This window comes from Quercus robur, chromosome 7 (assembly GCF_932294415.1).
Source record: "Quercus robur chromosome 7, dhQueRobu3.1, whole genome shotgun sequence".
Lineage (NCBI taxonomy): Eukaryota > Viridiplantae > Streptophyta > Magnoliopsida > Fagales > Fagaceae > Quercus > Quercus robur.
Genome location: NC_065540.1, coordinates 22,309,654 through 22,331,750, shown reverse-complemented (window position 1 = coordinate 22,331,750; position 22,097 = coordinate 22,309,654). Strand labels below are relative to the sequence as shown.

Sequence of the window (22,097 nt, the reverse complement as noted above, 5' to 3'; positions counted from 1 at the left end):
AAGAAGAAGTTAAATTTGTGTTTTCAAAACATGAATAGGGTTCATGGCTTCCGCTAAAGTTTTGAAAACACAATTTTGCTTGAATTACGTTTTGTCTTAAAATGTTTTGATTTAAATTAAAACTGTATTTTCATTAGAGCATATGACTCTAGCGTGTATGCTGTGCCTATACCTTTTGTCACGTCAATAAAAAAGTTTTTCTTAAAATTGTGGTTTTACTTAAAAAACCAAAACCTGAATTTAAAACACAATTTTGACTAAATAATTAAAAAAGAGATTTCCAAATAATTTGAAAATTTTGCTGTTTTTAATAATTATTACACAGTATTATTCTGATTCAAAAAAGTCTAAAAGTCTCCTGTGTCTTGCCCATACAAAATAAAGGAGTCGGACATAATTAAAGATTTTGTTCTTTTGATAATAGATCCAAATTTTTTTTCCTGGCTAAATTCTGACAAATCCAATTAAAGAAAGGAAAAAAAAAAAAGCTGTATATTTAATTAAAGAAAGGAAAAAAAAAAGCTGTATATTTAATAAATAAAGGGTAAATTACATATTTGGTCCCTAACCTTTATGTCATTTGTCGATTTAGTCCCTAACCTTTCAAATGTGTTAATTTGGTCCCTAACCTTTTGGTATTGTGTAAAAAAGGTCCTTACCGTTAAGTGATAGATGAAAAATAATAGTTTGGCTAATGGTTAAAATAAAATAATATTTTTATGCTACATATATTGCCATGTCAGCATAAACTTACACACAAAAAAAAAGTTAGGTTAATTTTCAAGATTGAAATTATCTTTTTCATTCAGTTCATTTTGCTTTTCTTTCTTGGGAACCAAACAGGGGTTAAAAACCCAAAATTGAAAGCTCAACTTCCTTCTTCTTTTGCCATTATTTTCCTAGCAACCAAAAATTAAAAACAACTTTGAAGTTCAAGACGCGTCTAACACAACCCCCCTTGTTTATATTTGAATATGAAGGAGGAAGGGAAGAGGAATGAGCTTCGCGAGCAAAAAGATGGAAGATTAGAATGATGAATCGCTGAATGCATTGGAGGGTGTGGTGGAGGAGGAGAGTAGGAAGGTCCAACAGGAGATTACAGTTTCAAATCGTGGGTCTGCCATGACATGTGCCTTTTCGTCACCGATAAAGAAGACAAAGGATTTGAATTGGGATGATAGCATTGGTTATTTCATCAAGAACGCAATTTGGCAATGGTAAAAAATATAGAGAGAGAATGATTTGGAGTAATGTGTAAATATGCTTTAGTTCGGATTGATTCTTTGTGATACTATTAGTCATAGTTTTAATGAAACTAGATTTGCTTCTTTGCGAAGATCTAGACCTGCTTTGTTAGATCATCTGGGTTTCACTTCTTCCAAAAGGTTGCCTTAATTAGTTTTAATAGTAATATTTTTTAAAGGGTTTAGTTATCACTGGAGTGGGGATGTAAAGAGAGGCTTCCTAAGCTTCAAAGTTGGTTTTTTCTTGTTTGGTTGCAAGGAAAATAAGGGAAGAAAATGAAGTTGAGCTTTCAATTCTGGGTTTTTAATCCCTATTTGGTTCCCGAGAAAACAAAGAAAAATGAAATAGATGAAAAAGATAATTTCAATTCAGAAAAATTAAGCTTAACCCTTTTTTTATTTAAAAAAAATGTAGGTTGACATGGCAATACATATGACATAAAAATATTATTTTATTTTGACCGTTAACCACGTCATTATATTTTGTCCATCACTTAACGTTAGAGGCCTTTTTTACTCAATACCGAAAGGTTAAGAACTAAATTGACATGTTTGAAAGGTCAGGGACCAAATTGATAAATATAGTAAAGGTTAGAGATTATATAAGTAGTTTACCTATAAATAAAAAAGGGAAATGCTAACGAGTGCCCTTAGGGCACTAGTTAATAATCCATATAAAGAAAGTTTTTATGGGAAGTGAAAAAAAAAAGTAATTAATATTTTGACAATTTTTTTCATTTTCCATAAAAATAGTATCAAAATTTTCTTAAAGTGAATTATTAATGAGTGCACTCATTAGCAAAACCCAAAATATATATATATATATATATATATCCCAGAGAATATGCTGCTGGCACTGACTAGCCTACTAATTACTCCAAATTTTGTCTTTCCCAATTTTATACGGTTCTATATTTAAATCAGGACGCCAGATCACCCACTTTTTTTGCATCATAAACTTGAACAAACATCACCACCGTCCAATCACAAAAGTGGGCCCCACATTCCCAAGGCGCAACGCCTTTACTAGCGTACAAGTGTCCTAAACCAATTTTTAATGAAACTGTTTTATTTTGTTTGGGTCCCACACTGCCTTTCTCTTCACAAAAGAAGCGCCAACGAATTTTGGATCCAATTCCCCTTTTATTTTTCCATTATCAACTCCCAAACCCACTCTCATTCTCATTCATTCATTCACTCATAGGCCACAGACACTCAGGCAGCTACTTCATTTCCCGGTATTTCATTTTTCCGGTAATTCATTTCCCATATTGAAGAATTCCAAATTTCTGTTAACTTTAGATCGTTTTATTTAATACTCGGTAATTGTTTACTGTACTACTTTTTGTTAAATGTTGCTGCATGTTCTGTGATCGAATGGAAAATTTTGATGAATCATGTGATTTTTCTTATTTAATCCAATCACACTTATATACTTTTATATGGGTTTTTATTTCTTTGCTGTATTTCGACTTTAATGAGGTATTATAGTTCTTTACTGATTCGAGTTGATCATATTGTTTATATAATCTATATTATAGGTTTGGGCTTTAACTTTGAACTAGTTGTTTCTCTTGCCTTTTCTTTTCTTTACATATCTGGGTTTTTTTTTTCCCCTGTACTAGTATGAATATATTGTTGAACTCTCTTTTGGAAAACCACATAGTATGTTTGTTTGCTCTTGCTTTCTTGGCTTTCTTTTTTTTTAATAGTTTACTTTTACTAAACATGGCTGAAATTGATTGCATACTAAAAGCTCATGAGTTTAAACACCATCTCTAATGTCTATTCATTTGTATTTAATAAGAAAAAAAATGAGGAACGCTAATGCGTGTACTCCTTGTTACTCCCACTCCCTGTATTTGCTTGTTGATTACTTTTAAGTTCATTAGTTCTTTTACTTTAATTTGTTCTTTTTGCATGATTATGTTATTGTTATGATTGTCTTTTTCTTTTTGAGAAACGGGATTAAAGGGTAGGGGGGGGGGGGGGGTTTCTCAGGGTAAGGAGTGGAGGTGGGTTTAATTTTCTTGGGAAAATTAGATATCCAATAGAATTTGTAATATTGTTGGCCATTTTATTATCATAAGAATTTTCTACAAGCAGAAGCAGCCAATATGTGGTAGGTAATTTCCATTGTAATTATTTCTTTATCAGTGTTATTCAGCATTGGAAACTTTTGTATCTGTTAGTGCCATATATAGTTTTGAAAGGTATAACAGGCACTGTGGTCCTTTAAATTTATTGTAGGATGAAACAGAAACGTTGGATGCTCATAATTACTTAGTAAAATATTAATAAAGATGAAGATTCTCCCATGATAAAGAAGTTGATCTGTATTCTGTGTGCTCCAAGTGTTTGCATTTAATAATAAACTATTCAAATTTCATACTTGTTCATTTTTTTAACATTTCATATTCCACATCAACCTAAGCATCAAAATATTATTATCTTAATTTTAATTACAGGATCAAGTCAGGGGAAGAATCATGGATAGGCTAAAGACCTTGGCACGTCTCATGATTGTTTCGGATCTTGATCATACGATGGTAGGTTCCCTAATTCTTTTCTTTGTGCTCATGTTACTCCATTCTCTTGCTGCAGTGATTTTATTGTGTGATGTTTTCATTACAGGTTGATCATCATGATTCTGAGAACCTTTCTCTGCTCAGATTTAATGCCTTGTGGGAATCCAATTATCGTCATGATTCTCTGCTAGTTTTCTCTACTGGAAGATCACCTGTTCTTTACAAGAAGTTGAGGGAAGAGAAACCCTTGTTAACTCCAGATATAACAATAATGTCTGTTGGAACCGAGATAACATATGGCAACTTAATGGTGCCAGATGATGGTTGGGTTGAAATCTTAAATCAGAAATGGGATAGGAGCATAGTCATAGAGGAATCAAAAAAATTTCCTGAGCTCACTCTTCAGGTATTGTTTATAGATAATGGCATCTGATGGGTTAATATTTTCGCCAGTTCATGGTGCTGATATCAAATATGATGATCTGTATTATAAAGCATTCAAGGCAATTGACTTGATTGTAATCATTACTTTTTCTTTTTTGAGAAACGATTGTAATCATTACTTAAAATTTCTGAAGTGTTGAACTTTATGGGGTAACACAGGCGGAGACAGAGCTACGACCACACAAGGTTAGCTTTTATGTTGAGAAAGACAAGGCTCAGGCTGTGTCGAAGGCTCTTATGGAGCGTTTTGAAAAGCATGGAGTAAGATTTAATTTTTAAGTAAAAGTTTATGACTTGATTTCTGTCATATATTATATTTATTATTAATTTCCGAAACCTCTCTTTGCTTTTGGGCAGTTGGATGTTAAAATAATTTATAGTGGAGGAATGGATTTGGATATATTACCACAAGGTGCTGGAAAAGGGCAAGCTCTTGCATATCTGCTAAAAAAGTTTAAGACTGAGGGAAAACTGCCTAATAACACTCTTGTTTGTGGTGACTCTGGAAATGATGCTGAGCTATTCAGCATACCAGAAGTGTACGGTGTCATGGTTGGTAGTTCATCTATTTGATCCTTTTGCCAATCTTGTTATCTCAGCAAGCAGTGGAGGTTGTCCTCCCAACTGTTTATATTCTAACATTTACCCACTATGTAGGTTAGCAATGCCCAAGAAGAATTGCTGAAGTGGCACGCTGAAAATGCTAAGAATAACCCCAAGATTATTCATGCAACAGAGAGGTGTGCAGCTGGGATCATACAAGCTATTGGTCATTTTGGCCTCGGCCCAAACACATCTCCTAGAGATGTCATCGACTTTTTGGACTGCAAGCTGGAAAATGTAAATCCTGGACATGAAGTAGTGAAATTTTACTTGTTCTATGAGAGATGGAGGCGTGCAGAAGTTGAGAATTTTGAGCCATATCTGGCAAGTCTGAAAGCAGCTTGTGTATGTCTGATATCCCTTTTACCTTTCAATTCAATTTTATAAGTTTAGAGTAACTTTATTTTTGATAGGTAATACAAGAATTATTATTGATGAAAATGGAAAAAGAAACATACAATGTGTTCATGAGAATGAACACAGCAAAGCACAAAACAGAACACCACAGAAAAACAATCAAGAGACTAAACTAAGAGAAGAAAAAAACTGAACAATAGAAGTACATTATGTAAAACCCCAACACCGAGACCAATCAAAAAGACTTCTCTGGCACAGGCCTATTAACTTAACCAAAGACTTCTCAGAATCTTCAAAGGACCGACGATTATGCTCCATCCATAGTCCAAATCAAACATCTTGAAATTAAATTCCAAATATCTGAATCATGTTTCCCAAGCCAATAATTCCAACAAAATAATAATTCCGCCATAGAGCTAGGCAAGACCCACCGAATAACGAAAGCCTGAAGCATAAAAACCCATAAAGAATTCGCCACATGACAGTGAATAAGGAGATGGTCCACAGATTTGCCAAAGGGCGACCTCTAAGCATGGATTATTCAATGTAAGAATGCGATCATGAGCTGCCATCCATAGAAAAAAAGCCACCCTTTTGGGAACCTTTGCTTTCCAAATGCCCTTCCAAGGGAGGATAGAGTTGGGAGTCGTCCTTAACTCATTGTAAAAGGAACGGGTATCAAACTTTCCATTAAGACCCCAACACAAAGAATCGCTGCCTACTCCACATGGAAGATGAGCTTGAATAAAATCAAGAAGAGAAAAAGAAGCAGCAAGCTCCTAGTCTTCGAAATCCCTATAAAATCTCAGGTTCCAAAATCTGACATCATCCCCCTCTTGATGACTCAAAACATCAGAAATACAAGTTTCCTTATTCGCTAAAATCACATATAACTCAAGGTAAAGGATTTTAAGGGGATCAACCCCAACCCATCTATCATGCCAGAAACAAATCCGGGTACCATCACCCACAACAAAGGAAAAATGTTTAGAGAAGCTTTCCCACCCTTCATTAATACTTCGCCACAAACCACGCCCATGAGTTCTCCTTCAAATTTTAGTACTCCAACCCCCTTGACCCTCCCCATATTTAGAGTAACTTATTGTTTATCCAAAATATTAATAATTATAGTGTCTTGTTGGGTATAGGTTAGTGACATTTAGTCCTTCTGGGGGGCTAATATCTCCATCCTTGAACATGCTAAATTTTGTTATTTTTTAGTATTTGTTTTCTGAGTTATATTTTTCTGATAGAACCCTGGGTTGTAGATGAAAGATAAGTATTCCCATGTCTCCTTTTGCCTACAGATAGTAAATTATATTTCATAGTTGTAATGGTCATTTGCCTGGTTTTTATTTTATTTTATTTTTTATGCTTCTGGTTAGTAACAATTCTCACAGCAGGCCATGAGTTGGATAATAGTTTTTTGTTTTTCAAACCCATCCCCCATTCTCTTGCTAGTCACGCTACTCTATGGTTAGTTACGAGTCTATAGTTATTATTATTATTATTTTTTCCTTTGTCAGGATCCATCTGGGGTTCATATCGAACCAACTGGCTCTGAACATTCTCTTTGTGATGGCATAGATGGAATGAGATCAATCTATGGAGACAAACAGGGAAAGCAATTTCGGGTTTGGATTGATCGGGTGTTGCCCACACAAATCAGTTCAAACACATGGCTTGTGAAGTTAAATAAGTGGGAGTTATCTGGTGAAAACTTTGTTATTCCCTTTACTTTATTCTTCTTTTATTTATTTTGTAACTGCAATTTTTTATCACACTTTATGTTAGAGTTCAATTTCATCTCTAAACTATCAATGGTGTCAATCTAGTTATTGAGGTTCTGAAAATAGTTCAATGTTATGTTTGCCTCCAAATTCCTTTTTGATATAGAGTGATTTTAATAAAATTGGTTTTCAAGTTAAGTGATTTAGCCTGTGTTTAGCTTTAATCTTTACTATGAAAAGAGTTTGAAGGAGGTGTGGTTAGTATGATTTCAGTAGTTAATTTGATGGCAAGTGGGAGTAAGTGTAACATTGAACCATTTTCAAAACTTCAGGGACTAAATTGATACAATTGAGAGATTATGCATGAAATTAAACCATGATATGTAGTTCTGGGATTGAAATAATATTTTGAGCTTATTTACTTTATTTTTCTTGTTCTTATACCTTTTTTCTTTCTCAGTAAATCTAACTTGATAATATCACGGTATAAAATTAATACTGTGCAACCACCAATATCATTTGTCTTCACATTTGTGTCCGACTGTTGCATGTCTCATAGTCTATACTCTTTCTCCTGTAGTAACTATGCAGAGACCGTGAAAGGAATGGTCATATTTTCTATAATTATTTGTATGAGAGGATACTCATAAATGCAGTAGAAAATTATAGATACATATCTTTGAAAGCCACCCTGAAACGCTAGGTTTTCGTACCTTGTGATTTCTGCTTCTCTAAATTGACTAGCTGACTTTTATAGGTGAGGAACGCAAATGTTGCAAAACCACTGTTATAATAAGTTCAAAGGTGAGTTACATAAGCATCCTGACCACTGTTATAGTAAGTTTAAAGGTGATTTACATAAACATCCTGTTAAACTTGTGCCGGACGTTTTCTGAATTTTTTTAATTTTTTTTTTAAATTTCTTTTCAGGATGCCGCGGTTCCATCGGATGGATTCACTTGGATGCACGTGCATCAGACATGGTCAGAAGAAGAAACAAATCTTAAAGATCATTCAAGTTCAATCATCGTAGTCTAGATTGCTGCGGCTTCAGCTTTAACTTCAAGTTCCAGAATGCCGTACAACTTTTCCTATCAAATAAATGTGTCTAGATGATACAGTTTATATTTTATATGTTTTCTTTATAATATGGATGTGATTGATTAAGTTAAAATCGATGATTATACATAAACTTGGTGGTTGGCTGCATATTTAAAGTTTATGATTCATTATTTGCATTATAATACTCGGAACAAAAGATGATTGGATGTTGGGTGGCTCTACCTTTAGGCCATTTAGGCAATGACCTAAAGTCCTCTAAAATATATTATATTATATCTATTTTGTTTTATAGTATTGTACAAATATACCACTGTAATAAAAAAATAAAAAAATTTCTATTAGCTGATAGAATGCTTATAAATTTTTTATTAAGGACCAAAATTTAATAAATAAAAATTATTTTTAAAATATTATATTCTTATCGAATTGTTCAACATTTTACATTTCAACATTTTATTAATACGTTTTACTATATTTGTGATAATTTAAGAGTGTAAAAATTTTTAAAATCAAAATTTTTTTAATACATTTTATAAATATATAAAAAATAGTCCAATTAATTTATTAAATTATATAAAAAGGTTCAATTATATAAAAAGGTTCGATTATTTTTTATAATTCATGTATTGCTTTTAAATACTAAGTAATAATACATTTTACATTTGCGTTTGACTCCAAAATGTGTTGAGTGGGCTCTATACTAACCTTATTTTTGCCGAGCAAGAATTTGAGTGAGATTTGAAAAGAATTTATAAGTTAAATTAAGCTAAATTACAAGTTTTTTTTAAAAAAAAAAAAAAAATTTATTTTATATTTAAAATACTTGACGCATATTAAAAAAAAAAAATTGTCATAGAAATGTGGCCATATTCTCTTCTACAACCACATCTTCGATATGATCAACATCCTCATATTCACCCATGGTATCTAGGAGCTCCTCGAAGTCATCCCTAGTAAAATTAATATGGGTTGCATTATCACCAAGTCCGTGATCATCATCATTTTCGGATGTGCCCCCATGCAGCTCATCATGAGATAAATGCTCTCTTTCATGCACTTCCTGGGGCCCTTCCTCCTCCTCAGTCGAGTTCACATGGGGAAATGTCTGCCACGGTTCACTGCCATACCTATCTCCTATGTTCTCTGCACGTCCTTGATAAGACTGTAATGGTATTGAGTTGATGTGCTTATCTACAATTCCATCCAAAACAGTATGTTGTGAACCCTCTCTAGCCTCTACTATGGCGGGCTCAACAATGACATAGAGATTCGAAGCACTGAATCCTTTCACCACCATTTGTTCAACAACTTCCTACATCATCTTCATTTCGGCGCCATTCGATAACTGTAGTGAATTGTAGAAAACTTGATTGTCTACAACCCATTGAGGTGCTTGATACACGATGAAAATGTTATGCCTAGAGTGGTCTAACCCCATCGCCTTCAATATTCTTCGTTGCAAGTTCATAAGGCCTATCCCACGCTTTACCTTAACACATTTTTGCTTTTGGTTTGAGCCTTGGTATGACAACCCATGCAACTCATGATAATACGTCTCTCCATCGTACTACACATAGAAAAAATGAAAATCTATCACCGACCTGTTATTAACAATATAAAAGTTGTCATAATCTAGAACCATTTACATAAATTTGGCGTATGATAAAAACAATTTATATTCAAACTCAACTTTGGGTATAGATATATAAATAATTGAATCTTGATCATTCGAATAATTTATACACATAGACATAATGTGCACTTAATCATATATATATATACACATATATAAAATAATAAAGGTCAACCGTTTCGACTTTATTTTATTAAGCCAATTTCTTTGTTGAGTAATGAATTCATATTATTATGAACACCCTTATTACTGTAAAAGTCAACAAAATATCATATTACCTCTATCTATCAACCCATGACTTTTATACAATTAAGCTACACTTGAACTATACTTGTCACGAATTAGGAATTCAACTAACCTTTACTAGTTCTAGCACTTGCTTATTCTGAAGGTGTTGTTGGATTGAATATTTTCAAAGGATTTGCTTAATTTTATTGTGTTTACACCACTATGTGTATGTGTGTAACTTACAAAATAATCTTACTATGCATGCTGTCTATTTGCTATCATATGGTCAAGCTTGATTCTTTTATATTTGTGCTCCATTTGTTTTGACAAAAAAGTTATATATATATATATATATATATCAACAGTTGTACATAGTTAATATTGCAAAACTCATTACATGAAATACACCTCATGCATAAAAATCTCATACAAACCACATGCAAACACAATCCAAAACTAAGTATTTAACTATTACCTCTATGTACTGGTCACAACAAGGCTGACCCAAAGGTTTAATGGACAACACGTTGGTCTTGGATGGAGACACTAACACTGAGAGTCAAAGACTTGCAGATGGTGACCCAACTACTAGTAAAGCTTTTGTTTCTAGTAAGTGTTCTGACTCGTCACATGGACTTGGAAAGATAGATATTGAAAATAGTTGAAAGCTGGCGAGGGGTTATTTTGTTCAGAGGTACCCGAGTATCATTCATTGTAGTGGTTGGCGCTAGAAAGTAGGTGTGTAATAAGTATGCCACTTGATACTCGAATTTCTAGGACTTCAGTAATGTATTAGAAGTACCCGAGTCCACTAAACTCGAGTATGGCTCGAGTATAATAAGTGAAATGAGTGAAAATCATCTAGATTCATACTCGAGTTTCTAGGACTCGAGTACTGTGTTAGAAGTACCCGAGTCCACTAAACTCGAGTATGGCTCGGGTATAATAACCAAAATGAGTGAAATCATCCAGATTCTGTCTTTACAAAAACTGTTGTTGAAGTCATGCAACCCATTAGAACATTTTTTTTTTCTTTTTTCCCTTTTCTTTTTAATGACAAAAATCTTATGATATTCACTTTTTTTCTCCTCTCCATTTTAAAGGGTGTGAAAATCATGATTCATTATTAATGTCATACAGATGAAAGTTAGCAGATGGTGGCACTATGCGGCAAGTCTAGAAGTAAAGTAAGCAAATGAAGCAACTCCTATAAATAGTAGTCAATTACAATATGCTTACAAATAACTTGGAAATAGAATTAGATAAATCAAAATGATCATAAAAATGTTGAGCCTTGGGACTGAGTTGGTGAACCATCTGCATGGAGTACCCATGAAAAGCAATCGTCGTGTCAAGCTCTCTTATATTTCTGTTTTTTACTGAACCACTTATGAAGCAATCCATAATTAGTTCATTGGCCTCCACGGCATGGATACAACCATTTTCGGCCAATTCAGTTGGGATATTTACATCACCTACCAATATAGTGCAATAGTAGCATTGGTCATTCAAAAATATGATAAAAAATTACTATTAAGTTAGATAATATAATGGTTTACATATGGTTTTATTTTTTTCACAAAATTTCAATCAGATACACGCATACACACACACACACACACACACACACATGTATGTATATACACACATGCATAAAATGACAACGTTCCCCGAATTCAATTGTGTGGATTAAAACACAGATCATATAAAAAAACACCCTAGGACATCATCCTAGATTTCTCTCAAGACTTCAGAGACTGAGAAGCACTAAGGAAGCTTCTAATGTTCTTCGTGAAATGTCCTAGCTTGACAAAAGCACCCTGAAATATTAAAAAAAATAATTATAGAAAAGAAAAAGATGGACTTAGTTGTGTGCAAACAAGATTAACATAGAATCACACCAAAAAATTTGAACAAGCCTCAGGCCAGTATTCAAAATGACTAAAGAGTCACTTGAAACAATTTTTTTGCTTTGCTAACCACTAAAGAGTAAAAGCTAAATACTCCAAAGTAAGGGCAAAACGGCTTCAGAATTTTTCTCTATAGTTCACAAAGACATAAAATGGTAACAAGTTAGCTTTGCAATGGAAAACAAAAAATTGTCAAAAGCAGAGTTATAATGAGAAATTTGTGAAGTTCTAATGTGTAATTCACAATAGCAAATCCAATGGGAAAACAAAATGTCACTTTCAGTCTTATAAAGTGATCAAACATGGCCCTGTTAACATCATTGAAGATTTGAGCAACATGCAAAACAATCTGACTTAGGAAATAATTGCAATTTCAATTTTAAAACTTTTGAATTGCTTGCACTATCTTTGCAGCGTTGTCATACAAGTGGATTAATAATCCCAAATCAGTAGGAGGAAAATCAAGAGGTATCCTGAGCTTGTATGCACTACAACCCATGTAACTTTTCAAAAAAAAAAAGTTTCTTTAAAATTGATTAGTCAGATAGTTAATGAAAACCTAAAAATGACAAGTTAGATTCTAAAATCAAATCATGATGCGATATTTTTCTTCTTCTTCTTGAGTTGTGTCTTCATCATAACCAATTATAGGACTTCACAACCTAATAACATGATAATCAAACAATTTTCAAAATATATTTATAAGTAATTACAAAATAAACCCCAGAGCTTGGGATTAGCATCAAACTAAACCTAAAAGATTTGATTGCACTAATGTCAACCCTATAATCTTAAAAGTGTTACAATGTGCTGTTAGTAAGTCTTTGAATTCGTTAACTAAAAATAATGGAAATCCATATAAGTTGTACTTAGAAATTATCTAAGTAATAAAAATTCAACACAAGAGTTGCAGATGGTATTTTGGCACAAAACGAAATTTAGAAAACGGTTTATTTATATGTAAAACCTAATCAATAAACACAATTTAATGAAGATGCCATCATTTTGTAAGTTTGTACTGTCATTTTATTGTTCATGTGAAAGACCTTTAGCCTCCAAATAGTTCTCAAGGGCAGTTTGCTTGAATTTCCAATATCTCTAGTTAATAGGCCTCAATGAAGATCTAGATTGCAACAATTTTGAAACTAAAGGTTGGATATTGATGGATTGAGAAACTCAAGAGTTAATTTGAAAATCACCCTAAAATTCTAGGAGGATCTATGTAATTTTCCTAAGTGAAAGGGAAATCATATATCTGCATCATGCTTGCATTTTTAATGACTGTACAGTTTCACTAAGTTGAATTCTAAAGTGTGAGAGCCTTAATTAACTTGAAAGGGTTCCATGTATGCAATTAGAGAGGTTTCCAGAGACAAGAAACTATTTCCCTTCTAAGATATCATCCATAAGAATGTATAGTTTGCTCCAAAATTTTACAGAAGTATAGACTTAGTTAAAGCAATTCAATTGTGTAACTAGGAATAAATTCCTTGAAAAAAAAAGAGATGAAATCATGAAGATTAGAATGATATAACCATTCCCAATAATTACCTTGATTTGCGAATGAAAAACGAATGCTTTTTGTACAGAAGCTGCTTAGTCAAGCTGCGTTCTCCTGTGGACATGATAATATCCATTTCTGCAATATCACATCTAATCCAGGATAGCTGTGAACAAAAGTAACAATTGAAAAATTAATGAGCACATAACATAACAAGGATAGTTAGAACTGCAATTTGCACAAATCTATGTCTCATAATTCCCAGGTACAAATTCATGTGACAGTCAACATGTCAAGTTACGTGCCCTAGAGCTCCACTCCCTTCCAAGTGTCATACATATACCACTGTGACTAAATTGTGTCTTAATGCACACGATTTGTGCAAGTATCAAAGCTCAAATATAATAGATAATAGAACTACCCATACCAATTGAACAATGATAAGTGTATCCAAGAAATCATTTTCACCATACCTTTTTTCAGTGTACCAAATAAAATACATGCAGATAATTCAAATAGCATTTTGACCTTGCAAAGATGCTCATGTAATAACCTGGTTCTACATTGCCCCCATGTTAATATTTTGAAGTACTTCTATGGCCAATTTATAATAGAACCAATCTATACATAAATGGCTACAGTCAGCAGCTAGATTCCACAGAAATAAGGTGAACCAACTCAAAGAATGTGTATATTTTGGACACTTTACAAATCATTAATGTATTAAAAAGGAGATAAAAAATCTTAATATGTTCAATAAAAGCAGATTTTACAATTCACTAATAGAAGGCAGCTTAACTTCAACTCGTACTATGTATGTCATAAATTTTACCTTGCTTTCCAGAACCACTTGTAACTAGTAGATTTAAATTGTGAGTTTCAATTTAATTTGCTTTAGGTTGGGAGATACTCAAGGTAAAGAATCAACATTAGAAGGAACTAGGCATCCTATCATATGGTTCCTTAGAACAAGAACATTTCTGCCAAATGGTTGTGGATGATGTTTCACCATCTTGAGCATTTAATGAGACATCTTGATGATTAAAATTTATTATTTACTTTCCTCCTTCCTATGCATTTTTCTGTAGAATTGGATTTCATCAAAAACTGCAGGATATATAGCCTAAGGACTATTGGACTGAAGTATCTACTTAATGATTCTATGTATTTATTATCCATTAGTGCCCTAAAGTCTTCCCTTTGCTAATGTCTCTCAACTATCAAGAAAGAAAACTTGTAAATTTCATTACACCCCAAAAAAAAAAAAAACGATAAAGGAAGAAATTACTAATAATTCTTCAAATTTTATTTTAGAAAATAGAGAAAAGATCCATTTTGTGAAGGAAACAACATAAGAACCAATTGTTCCAAAAGCTCAAGTTGTTGAGAAATACCTATCTTACACCAACACCACCTCATGTACAGGCCTTAACTATAAACACTAAATGAAGAACATGCAAACATAAAAGGAGAAACTGGGGAGCAAGACTAGAATCAAAGACCTCTGATAACATGTTAGGAACCCATTCTGTCCAAAGCTTAAGTTGATTCAAAACCAGCCCAACAATGTTTTCAAGCTTACACCAACGAGCATATTTGTTAGCATTATGTGGTTAAATGATTAAATTCACCATTTCACATAAGCTTAAGCTTTTGATAAAATTTCTAATTTACATGATATTAGAGTAGTAGGTTATGAGTTTGATCCCTGCCTCCTCCACACTACCTCTCATTTTAAAATCTCACATGTTGAGCCTCACCTATTAAAAGGTAATTTGAGCCCACACGTGAGGGGGAGTGTTAGAATTATGTCATTAAATGATTAAATTTACCATTTCCCATGAGCTTAAGCTTTTGGGAAAATTTTAATTTAACAATATCCAAGTTCTTACTTTTTACTATTGAAAAACAAAAGTCTTCATAAAAGATAAAAAATAAGAAAAAAAAAAATTTTGAGGACCAACTGACAGACTCACAAGACTATGATCATAACATTTAGATTGAAGAAAGCTTATAAGACCACAAAATTGAACATGGTATTCTATTTTTCTCAAGAAAAAGAAATGCTAGTTATAAGTTATAACCTAGAAAGAGTGGTCATTTTTATTTAGGAAATTCAAAACAAATTAGACACGTTTGCATAATACCCTAATTGACACAAGAACAAGGAACAAACTGCAACATGAGAACATAATTGTTTCATTTGATAAGGCCATTACCTAGTGATGGTCTAGCTAAAACCTAAGAAAGGTTATTAGCTTCAGAACTTTTGCAAGAAGTGGCCACTCTAAACTTACGTATGATGCATCCCCACTTGACAACCAAGACTATACCATCACACCAGACAATGGCCCCAAATAGAACATAACCTAGTTTATAGATGTACTAGTAAAACTATGCTCACCATGACAGAGAAAAGTAGGAGGGAAAGACCAGAACAAACTTCCGACCACTCTGATTTTGTAGATATTTTGAAGAGCCTAATGAATTCAGCAACCCAAAGAAAGATCTCAGAAAACTCAATGGGAAGTTGATATACATAAAGAAGAATGATGTTCAAGCCTGAATACAACAAAAGATGCCTCCACCACCTTCATTCCAGTATGAAAAAATTTAAATCAGTAAAAAATTGGTATTTTCTGCTAAGTAGAATGACTAGTAGAAAGATTGACATTTGATGTAAACTATAATGCTTACCAGAAGAGACCTAGAAAATTGCTTGTTAAAGACCAATCAACAAGTCCAATGCTGCTACAAATGAAAAATGGAAAAGAGGCCCAATATGGGTGATTGATTCCCGTGACTAGCTGTACAGCGGGCAACAATAAGCAGCATAAAACCCTGAGATGAGAACCTTCAAAGCAACAAAACAAGAAAATAGTCCAAATTCAACATCCAAGTCAAACTTATATTGTAAAAAGGAAATCAATACTCAATTATAGTCAACTGTGACCCATCACCCAGACCTATTGAGAGAAATTCTACTTCATTGAACTTAAGTAATCCTAAGTTTGATGCAAATAATAATCATAGATGCTTCACCACCTCAGATGCAATCGAGCTGCCATCTCCTTGATTGTTGAGAATGGAAGTCAAGTAAAAGAGTGTTTACTTGAAGGATGTTAAAATTTTATAACTCATATTTTATGGAATGGACCATATAAAGGGGACTGGGAGAGGGAGAGAGGTTGTTAAGAGCAAACTTTTATGCTTATTGCATTCGTCCAGTTCATGATCTACTAAAATTATCTAAAACACTGAGAAAATTGCAAGATTTACCTTTCTTCCTTTTTGTGAGGAAATAAATTAGTAAATATAATACATCACAACATTCAAATCCACACATAAGCACTCCTGACTTAATAAAATTATACTCTTGAAAAAATAGCACCCATTCAGATCCATAAATAAAAGATAAAGAAATAGTAAATTTATAACCAAAAAGAAAGTTATGTAACATAGTCTAAATTAACAAACCTATGCGAACGACAGAAGAAAATAGATGCCCCAAACAAGAATCTCTCCATGAATCCAGACCAAATCTACTCCTGTAGATTTCAATTAGAGCAATAGAGGCTGCTAATACTTGTACGACCAAAAATATATCACAGACAAAGGCCTCCAAGACTGGACTTTGCAAAACATCCCACATCTATGTATAGAGTGACTCTTGACAAAGTAATCATGTATCTTCATGACCGAATATCTATGAGATAGTAAGGTAAAAAATAAGAAATAGACACATTCTATACCTCATAAAACCAATTATGTTGGCCCACTGAGCATCCTCTACACTCCATTGATCCCCCTCAATAGCGAAAACGATATGAAATATGGCATGTGAAAGAATAGCCAATAGGGAAAAATTAACGACAAACCATGAGAACCACGATTGTCTCTGAAATCGAGAACCTGTTAGATGAGTTGCATGATCTGGAGGAGGTTTTGGTGCAAGCTTGGCAGATTTGGAATCAAAGAAATCGGGTTGTATATGGAGGGAAATTTCATGAACCGGGATGGTTGATCACTCGAGCAAGGGAGCTGTTAGAGGACTTTCGGACTGCCCAAGATCAGATGAGAACTGAAACAGCGATGCAGCCAGCTCGTGTTACCTGGCAGCCTCCTCCACAGTCCGTTTTCAAACTTAATTTTGATGCAGCGGTATTTTCCTGCCTCAATAGTTCTGGTTTTGGTGCTGTAATTCGCAATGACAAAGGGGAGGTTATGGCAGCCATGGCAGCCAAGGGTCCGGCGGTGCTGTGCAGTGAGGAAGTGGAACTTCTTGCATGTAGGAAGGCGATTGAGTTTGCGGTGGATGCGGGATTCTCAGAATTTGTTATTGAAGGAGATAACAGCTCGGCCACGTCAGCTATTTCGACGATGCAGCTTGATCAGTCACTGATGGGGAATGTGGTTGGGGACATTCAACATTTGATTCGGAATTTGCATTGGGTAAGGATTGATTGTATTAGGAGAGGGGGGAACTGGGTTGCTCATGTATTAGCTCAATTTGCTAGAAATATTTCTGAGGATAGGTATTGGATGAAAGATGTTCCTCCAATAGCTAGAGAAGTTGTGTACCAAGATGTTAACTTTGTTAATTAATTGAATGATATGCTTTTGTTTCAAAAAAAAAAAAAAGAACCTGTTAGATGACAAAACATTAATAGCAATTAGTAAATAAGTATTAATTATTAGCCCAAAAATTAATTTAAAATAATAATGACAAAACAATTGCAAATGTATGGCCATATTTAATTTGGGTCAGGGAAAAGTACATGCAATTAAATCCTAGAACAACCATTCCTATTAACAAAATAGTTGATCCTATCAGTCCATGGAGATAACAATTTTTTAACACTCTTAAAACCAAATAATAATAAAAACTTATCATAAAATGGTTCAATGATCTTTACATCATAATTTAACAGAATAATATAATTAGGGGATAATTAGAAGTTTAATAGTACTCACAACAATAAATTTACCATGTATGTATTTCAAAACTGATAACCCATTAAGTTTTCTCAAAGTAGTTTTCATAGGATTTGAGGATACAAAGACGCATTAGGTCTAACACTAAGCTATCATAGTTACAGTCATGACTCGCAGCATATCTTTTCTTTTCTTTTTTTCTTCTTTTTTCTTTTCCATACAACTTAAAGCGGACAATGGAATCTAAAATTTCCACAATTGCACCCCTTTGCCAAAAACAAGCATGTAGTGTCTAGACAGTGGCACTCCAGATTGAAATAAGGTAGAAATGATAATGATAAACCTTACCTAAATAATTCAAGAAAGATGATCCAGTCAAACTCAAAGGCATCAATAACAGGGAAAAAATGAAATCAAAGGAAAGAAAAATTATCTGACAAATAGTGTAAGCAGCTTACCAATTTTTGTATCATTGTATTGAATGAAAAGAAAAGCTAATAAATCAGCCAGGGATATCAAATTCCAATTGAGTGAGGCAGCTGCATGTAGCAGATAAAGAAGTGAATGATAAAACAATTGGTATAGTAGGAAAGAAAGTATGCACACAAAGAAAATAACCTAGCAAATGCACAAAATTAAGCATGATATTAGTAAACTCACAAATTAGCCTCAAATGAAGATCATAAATAATAGATGATTTCTCTTTATTCTTTTTTCAGACACGAGTTGTTTGAGATCACCATTAAAATCTTTGAAGATCATTAATAGCATTATTTGAAGGGCATATGCCTAGTGAGGAATATTCCCTCACTAACCAAATAACCAAATAAAATGAGGGAGAGAGGGAATATGCAAGCTAAGGTACCGAGCTCTCTCTAATTGCTCAAGTTTAGCCAAAATGCTCTATATTGTTCTCATGGCACAAGAGCTCAAAAAAACCAAGAGCCTCTCAGTTTCCTTGTTTTTGTTCAACAAACCCACACCATAAATCTGCCCAATACACCATCAAGAATAGCTGGGAGCTCAAGAGCTTGACCAATCTACCTCAAAGCTCTCTCTGTATATCCTTTTATGAATACAGCTCTAGAGGCATGAAATCCAATGCTCCTTTTTTTTTTTTTTTTTTTTTTTTTTCTGTTGAGCTAATCCTACTTCCCTACAACCCCTTCTCCTCTTTGTTTTAGGCTCAGTCACACACTCAACAAAATGGTATGTAGCATTAACTGAGAAACCCAAACAAGATTCCTCAATACGCTTACAAAAAAAAAAAAAAAAAAGAATTCTGATGACCTTGCCCGCGCAGGTTAATGTCTCACTTGAGAGCTAATAATGACTGTACAGTTTCACTAAGTTGAATTCTAAAAGCTTTGTCCCTAAAATCATTATCTGTTACAAGAAGCTGAGCGGATGTGACATCCAGCTGCAGATGGGGAAAATAGACGAATACATTAAATCCAAGACATTACCAACATCACATACCAGGTTCTGTAGTGAGTGCAATGCGATCTCTTGCGATCACAAGTTCAGATGACAATTCATTAGAGCCCAAAGTTTAAGGTACTCCACTGTTGTTGTTAAAAACCTTGACTTGCTAAATTTTCAGCATATTTTTCAACAAGCTTACACAAAGATGCACTAAATCGGTTAAACATTGTTGCCAAGCCAAGGACAATAGTCTTTTCCATCAAATCCTAATCAAACGATTAAAAAAAGAAATACATATCAAAATACACATCAAAATACACCTCTACAAGTACCAAATTAACCTGCAGAAGCTCAACATAGGATTTCCCTCCGTGCTCAGTTCTAAGACTCCTTGAACAAATCGTAAACAATGCACTGGAATTTCAAAAAACCAAACCCCCCCCCCCCCCCCCCCCCCAAAACAAAAATCATTTTTGTAGCCTAATAATGCATCTCACCATCATATAGCCCCATTTGGTCTATAGCCATGTTTACACGTACAGCCTATTCATAGCGACTATAGGTCCAACAGGTTTATAGTCGCGTTTTTGAAAACACGGCTATAGGCTGAGACCTAATAGTTGCATTTTTTTTTAAACGTGGCTATAGACCATGTTTTGGGTGCATTTTAAAAACGACGCTGTAGGGTATCTAAAGGTCTGAAATGGAAATTTCTGAAGTTCATTCCCAGAATTTTGCAAGTTACCAACAAAAAATATATCAGCTTATAAGCCAAAATCTTCAAGTTCATTGCCAAAATATATGTGGTACAAAAAATATATCACCACAGGACAAAAAGATCCTATACATCACAAAAAGATCCTATACTATTGCAAGCCCAAAGCAGCATTGATTCTTGAACTTGTTGAGTTGCAACAAAAGACCAACCATAAGAATTGGTATTAGCAGAGTACTTTTCAAAAAATGAAAAGCAAACAATTGGCAAAGCATAATTTAATTGAGTTAATAATCAAACTTATTAGCTCTTTAGGTAGGTAGGTAACTGCTTCTCATTGTAATGTTTCAGAACAAAGTTTTGTTTTCCCAATTTCATACTTGAAAAGAGATAGATATTGTTGCAATTGGAAAAAACAATACCTAGTACTAAACACAGCTGTAAAATGTATCTTCAAATGTCAGTTGACTGTTTAGACATGAGATATTGCCTCTCAAATTACTATTTTCAACACACTCGTCATGAGTGCTTCTAGTCCACTTACTAAGACATTATTTCATGCTTCCTCATTCTTGCAAAGTTGTTATCAATTCCTGTATTTTCACTTGCCTACTAACTATGGTTTGCTTGTTGTTAAGATCCCCATAACTTGATCAAATGGGTGTAAAAGTGAATTAGAAAAGCTAAAACATTCACAGCCTTGAGTGAGCATGCACCAACTCTAAATGAGGATGTCAAAAACTCTTACAATTGGGAATCTTTGAGTTCAATTATTTCCTACTTGACAAATATGACTAAAGGACAACAATATGTTCTCAAGATGGTTTTTCTACCCCTTTAAGAAATGCCCACAATTGAATTCAAAATAGTATTCTTAAGAGAAACACACCACTTGGAAGGCACCATTTTTGGTTCCACCCACGCCAATTGACCATCAAAAATCATCCCCATTTTCTTCTCCTCACTAGTTCCTTGACTGGTCTCACCTTGCTTGAAAAGAACACAAGTAAATACTAATATGCAAATCATTTAACTATAAAGAGATGTATATGTAATCGGTATTGAATTGAAGTATAGTACCATATCCAGTCCCAAAGTCAAGAGAATGTGTCCATGTCTGTTGCGGCCTTTGTGGCCAATCCTCAATGTGTGAAGCCTTTGGTAGGGGGGTGGGTATCTCTGTTTGGATGAACTTGGTATGCACAAACTCAGGGGGGACAGCACCAAGGGTGAGTCACCCAGGGGTGGGCATAAACCTCATCTCATCTCTACCACATACATCTGCGGGGGTAGTGCGGGTAGTCAGTGGGGGAGACGTATGGGTGGTGGGCAACGAAGATGTAGTAGAGGATGTGGATGGGGACCGAGATGTGTCCCCATGGGCAAACATATGGGATGGACTCGCATCATCATGGAGCCCGTGTCATAACCAATGTCCAAACACATCTCATTTGCTGTTTAACTTGCCTTCTCCATGGTGTGGTCATGCCTGGGTGTGTGTTGCTGACCAGATGTGGGCATGGGTGTGTGACGTCGACCAGATGTGGGCATAGGTGTGTGACACTGACCAGATGTGGGACGCCAACTTGATGTATGAAGTTGACTAGATTGACAGCCTCTATGCCCTTGACGTCCACCTGCTTGCCAACCACACCCTACAGCCAGTTCACTTGTGTTGCCCACAGCGTGTGCATTGTCCAAGGTCAACCGACCGATCACTTCAACAGATTGCAAGGCATTAATACAGTTGATGTATATCTCAGACCCTGGTTCACACTTCGT

At 34.3% G+C, this 22,097-nt stretch overlaps 3 protein-coding genes across 11 annotated transcripts in view; 2 read left to right on the top strand and 1 right to left on the bottom strand.

Moving 5' to 3' along the window:
- Positions 1-2,348: 2,348 nt before the first annotated feature.
- LOC126692770 (probable sucrose-phosphatase 2) overlaps positions 2,349-22,097 on the top strand; it is a 33,043-nt gene continuing 13,294 nt past the window's right edge. The window contains exon 1 of one of the 2 annotated variants that reach the window (XM_050388530.1): positions 2,349-2,463. The gene's annotated coding sequence lies outside the window, so the exon portion shown is untranslated. Of the gene's footprint in view, positions 2,499-22,097 lie in introns of both variants that reach the window. The other variant, XM_050388525.1, reaches the window with a different exon arrangement.
- Positions 2,350-22,097, top strand: part of LOC126692768 (probable sucrose-phosphatase 2) — a 33,042-nt gene continuing 13,294 nt past the window's right edge. Inside the window, exons 1-9 of one of the 6 annotated variants that reach the window (XM_050388523.1) lie at positions 2,350-2,482; positions 3,713-3,793; positions 3,879-4,178; positions 4,376-4,477; positions 4,574-4,768; positions 4,874-5,164; positions 6,703-6,889; positions 7,664-7,710; positions 7,837-8,115. In XM_050388523.1, the coding sequence (XP_050244480.1) occupies positions 3,734-3,793; positions 3,879-4,178; positions 4,376-4,477; positions 4,574-4,768; positions 4,874-5,164; positions 6,703-6,889; positions 7,664-7,710; positions 7,837-7,944 (1,290 nt within the window). In that variant the 5' untranslated portion in view covers positions 2,350-2,482; positions 3,713-3,733 and the 3' untranslated portion in view covers positions 7,945-8,115. Of the gene's footprint in view, positions 2,567-3,712; positions 3,794-3,878; positions 4,179-4,375; positions 4,478-4,573; positions 4,769-4,873; positions 5,165-6,702; positions 6,890-7,663; positions 7,711-7,836; positions 8,116-22,097 lie in introns of those variants that run through there. The other 5 variants (XM_050388520.1, XM_050388519.1, XM_050388524.1 and 2 more) reach the window with 5 other exon arrangements.
- Positions 11,018-17,124, bottom strand: LOC126692771 (piezo-type mechanosensitive ion channel homolog). 3 transcript variants are annotated; one of them, XM_050388533.1, is made up of 6 exons: positions 16,993-17,124; positions 16,718-16,788; positions 15,938-16,094; positions 15,645-15,831; positions 13,291-13,406; positions 11,330-11,649 (listed from the first exon to the last, which is right to left on the bottom strand). In XM_050388533.1, the coding sequence occupies exons 1-6, from the start codon at positions 16,995-16,997 to the stop codon at positions 11,631-11,633; spliced, it is 555 nt and encodes a 184-aa protein (XP_050244490.1). In that variant the 5' UTR covers positions 16,998-17,124; the 3' UTR covers positions 11,330-11,630. The 3 variants fall into 3 exon arrangements, with proteins under 3 accessions (XP_050244489.1, XP_050244490.1, XP_050244488.1); XM_050388532.1 differs by lacking the exon at positions 11,330-11,649 and adding an exon at positions 11,018-11,304 and having other exon boundaries at positions 16,718-17,014; XM_050388531.1 differs by having other exon boundaries at positions 16,718-17,014.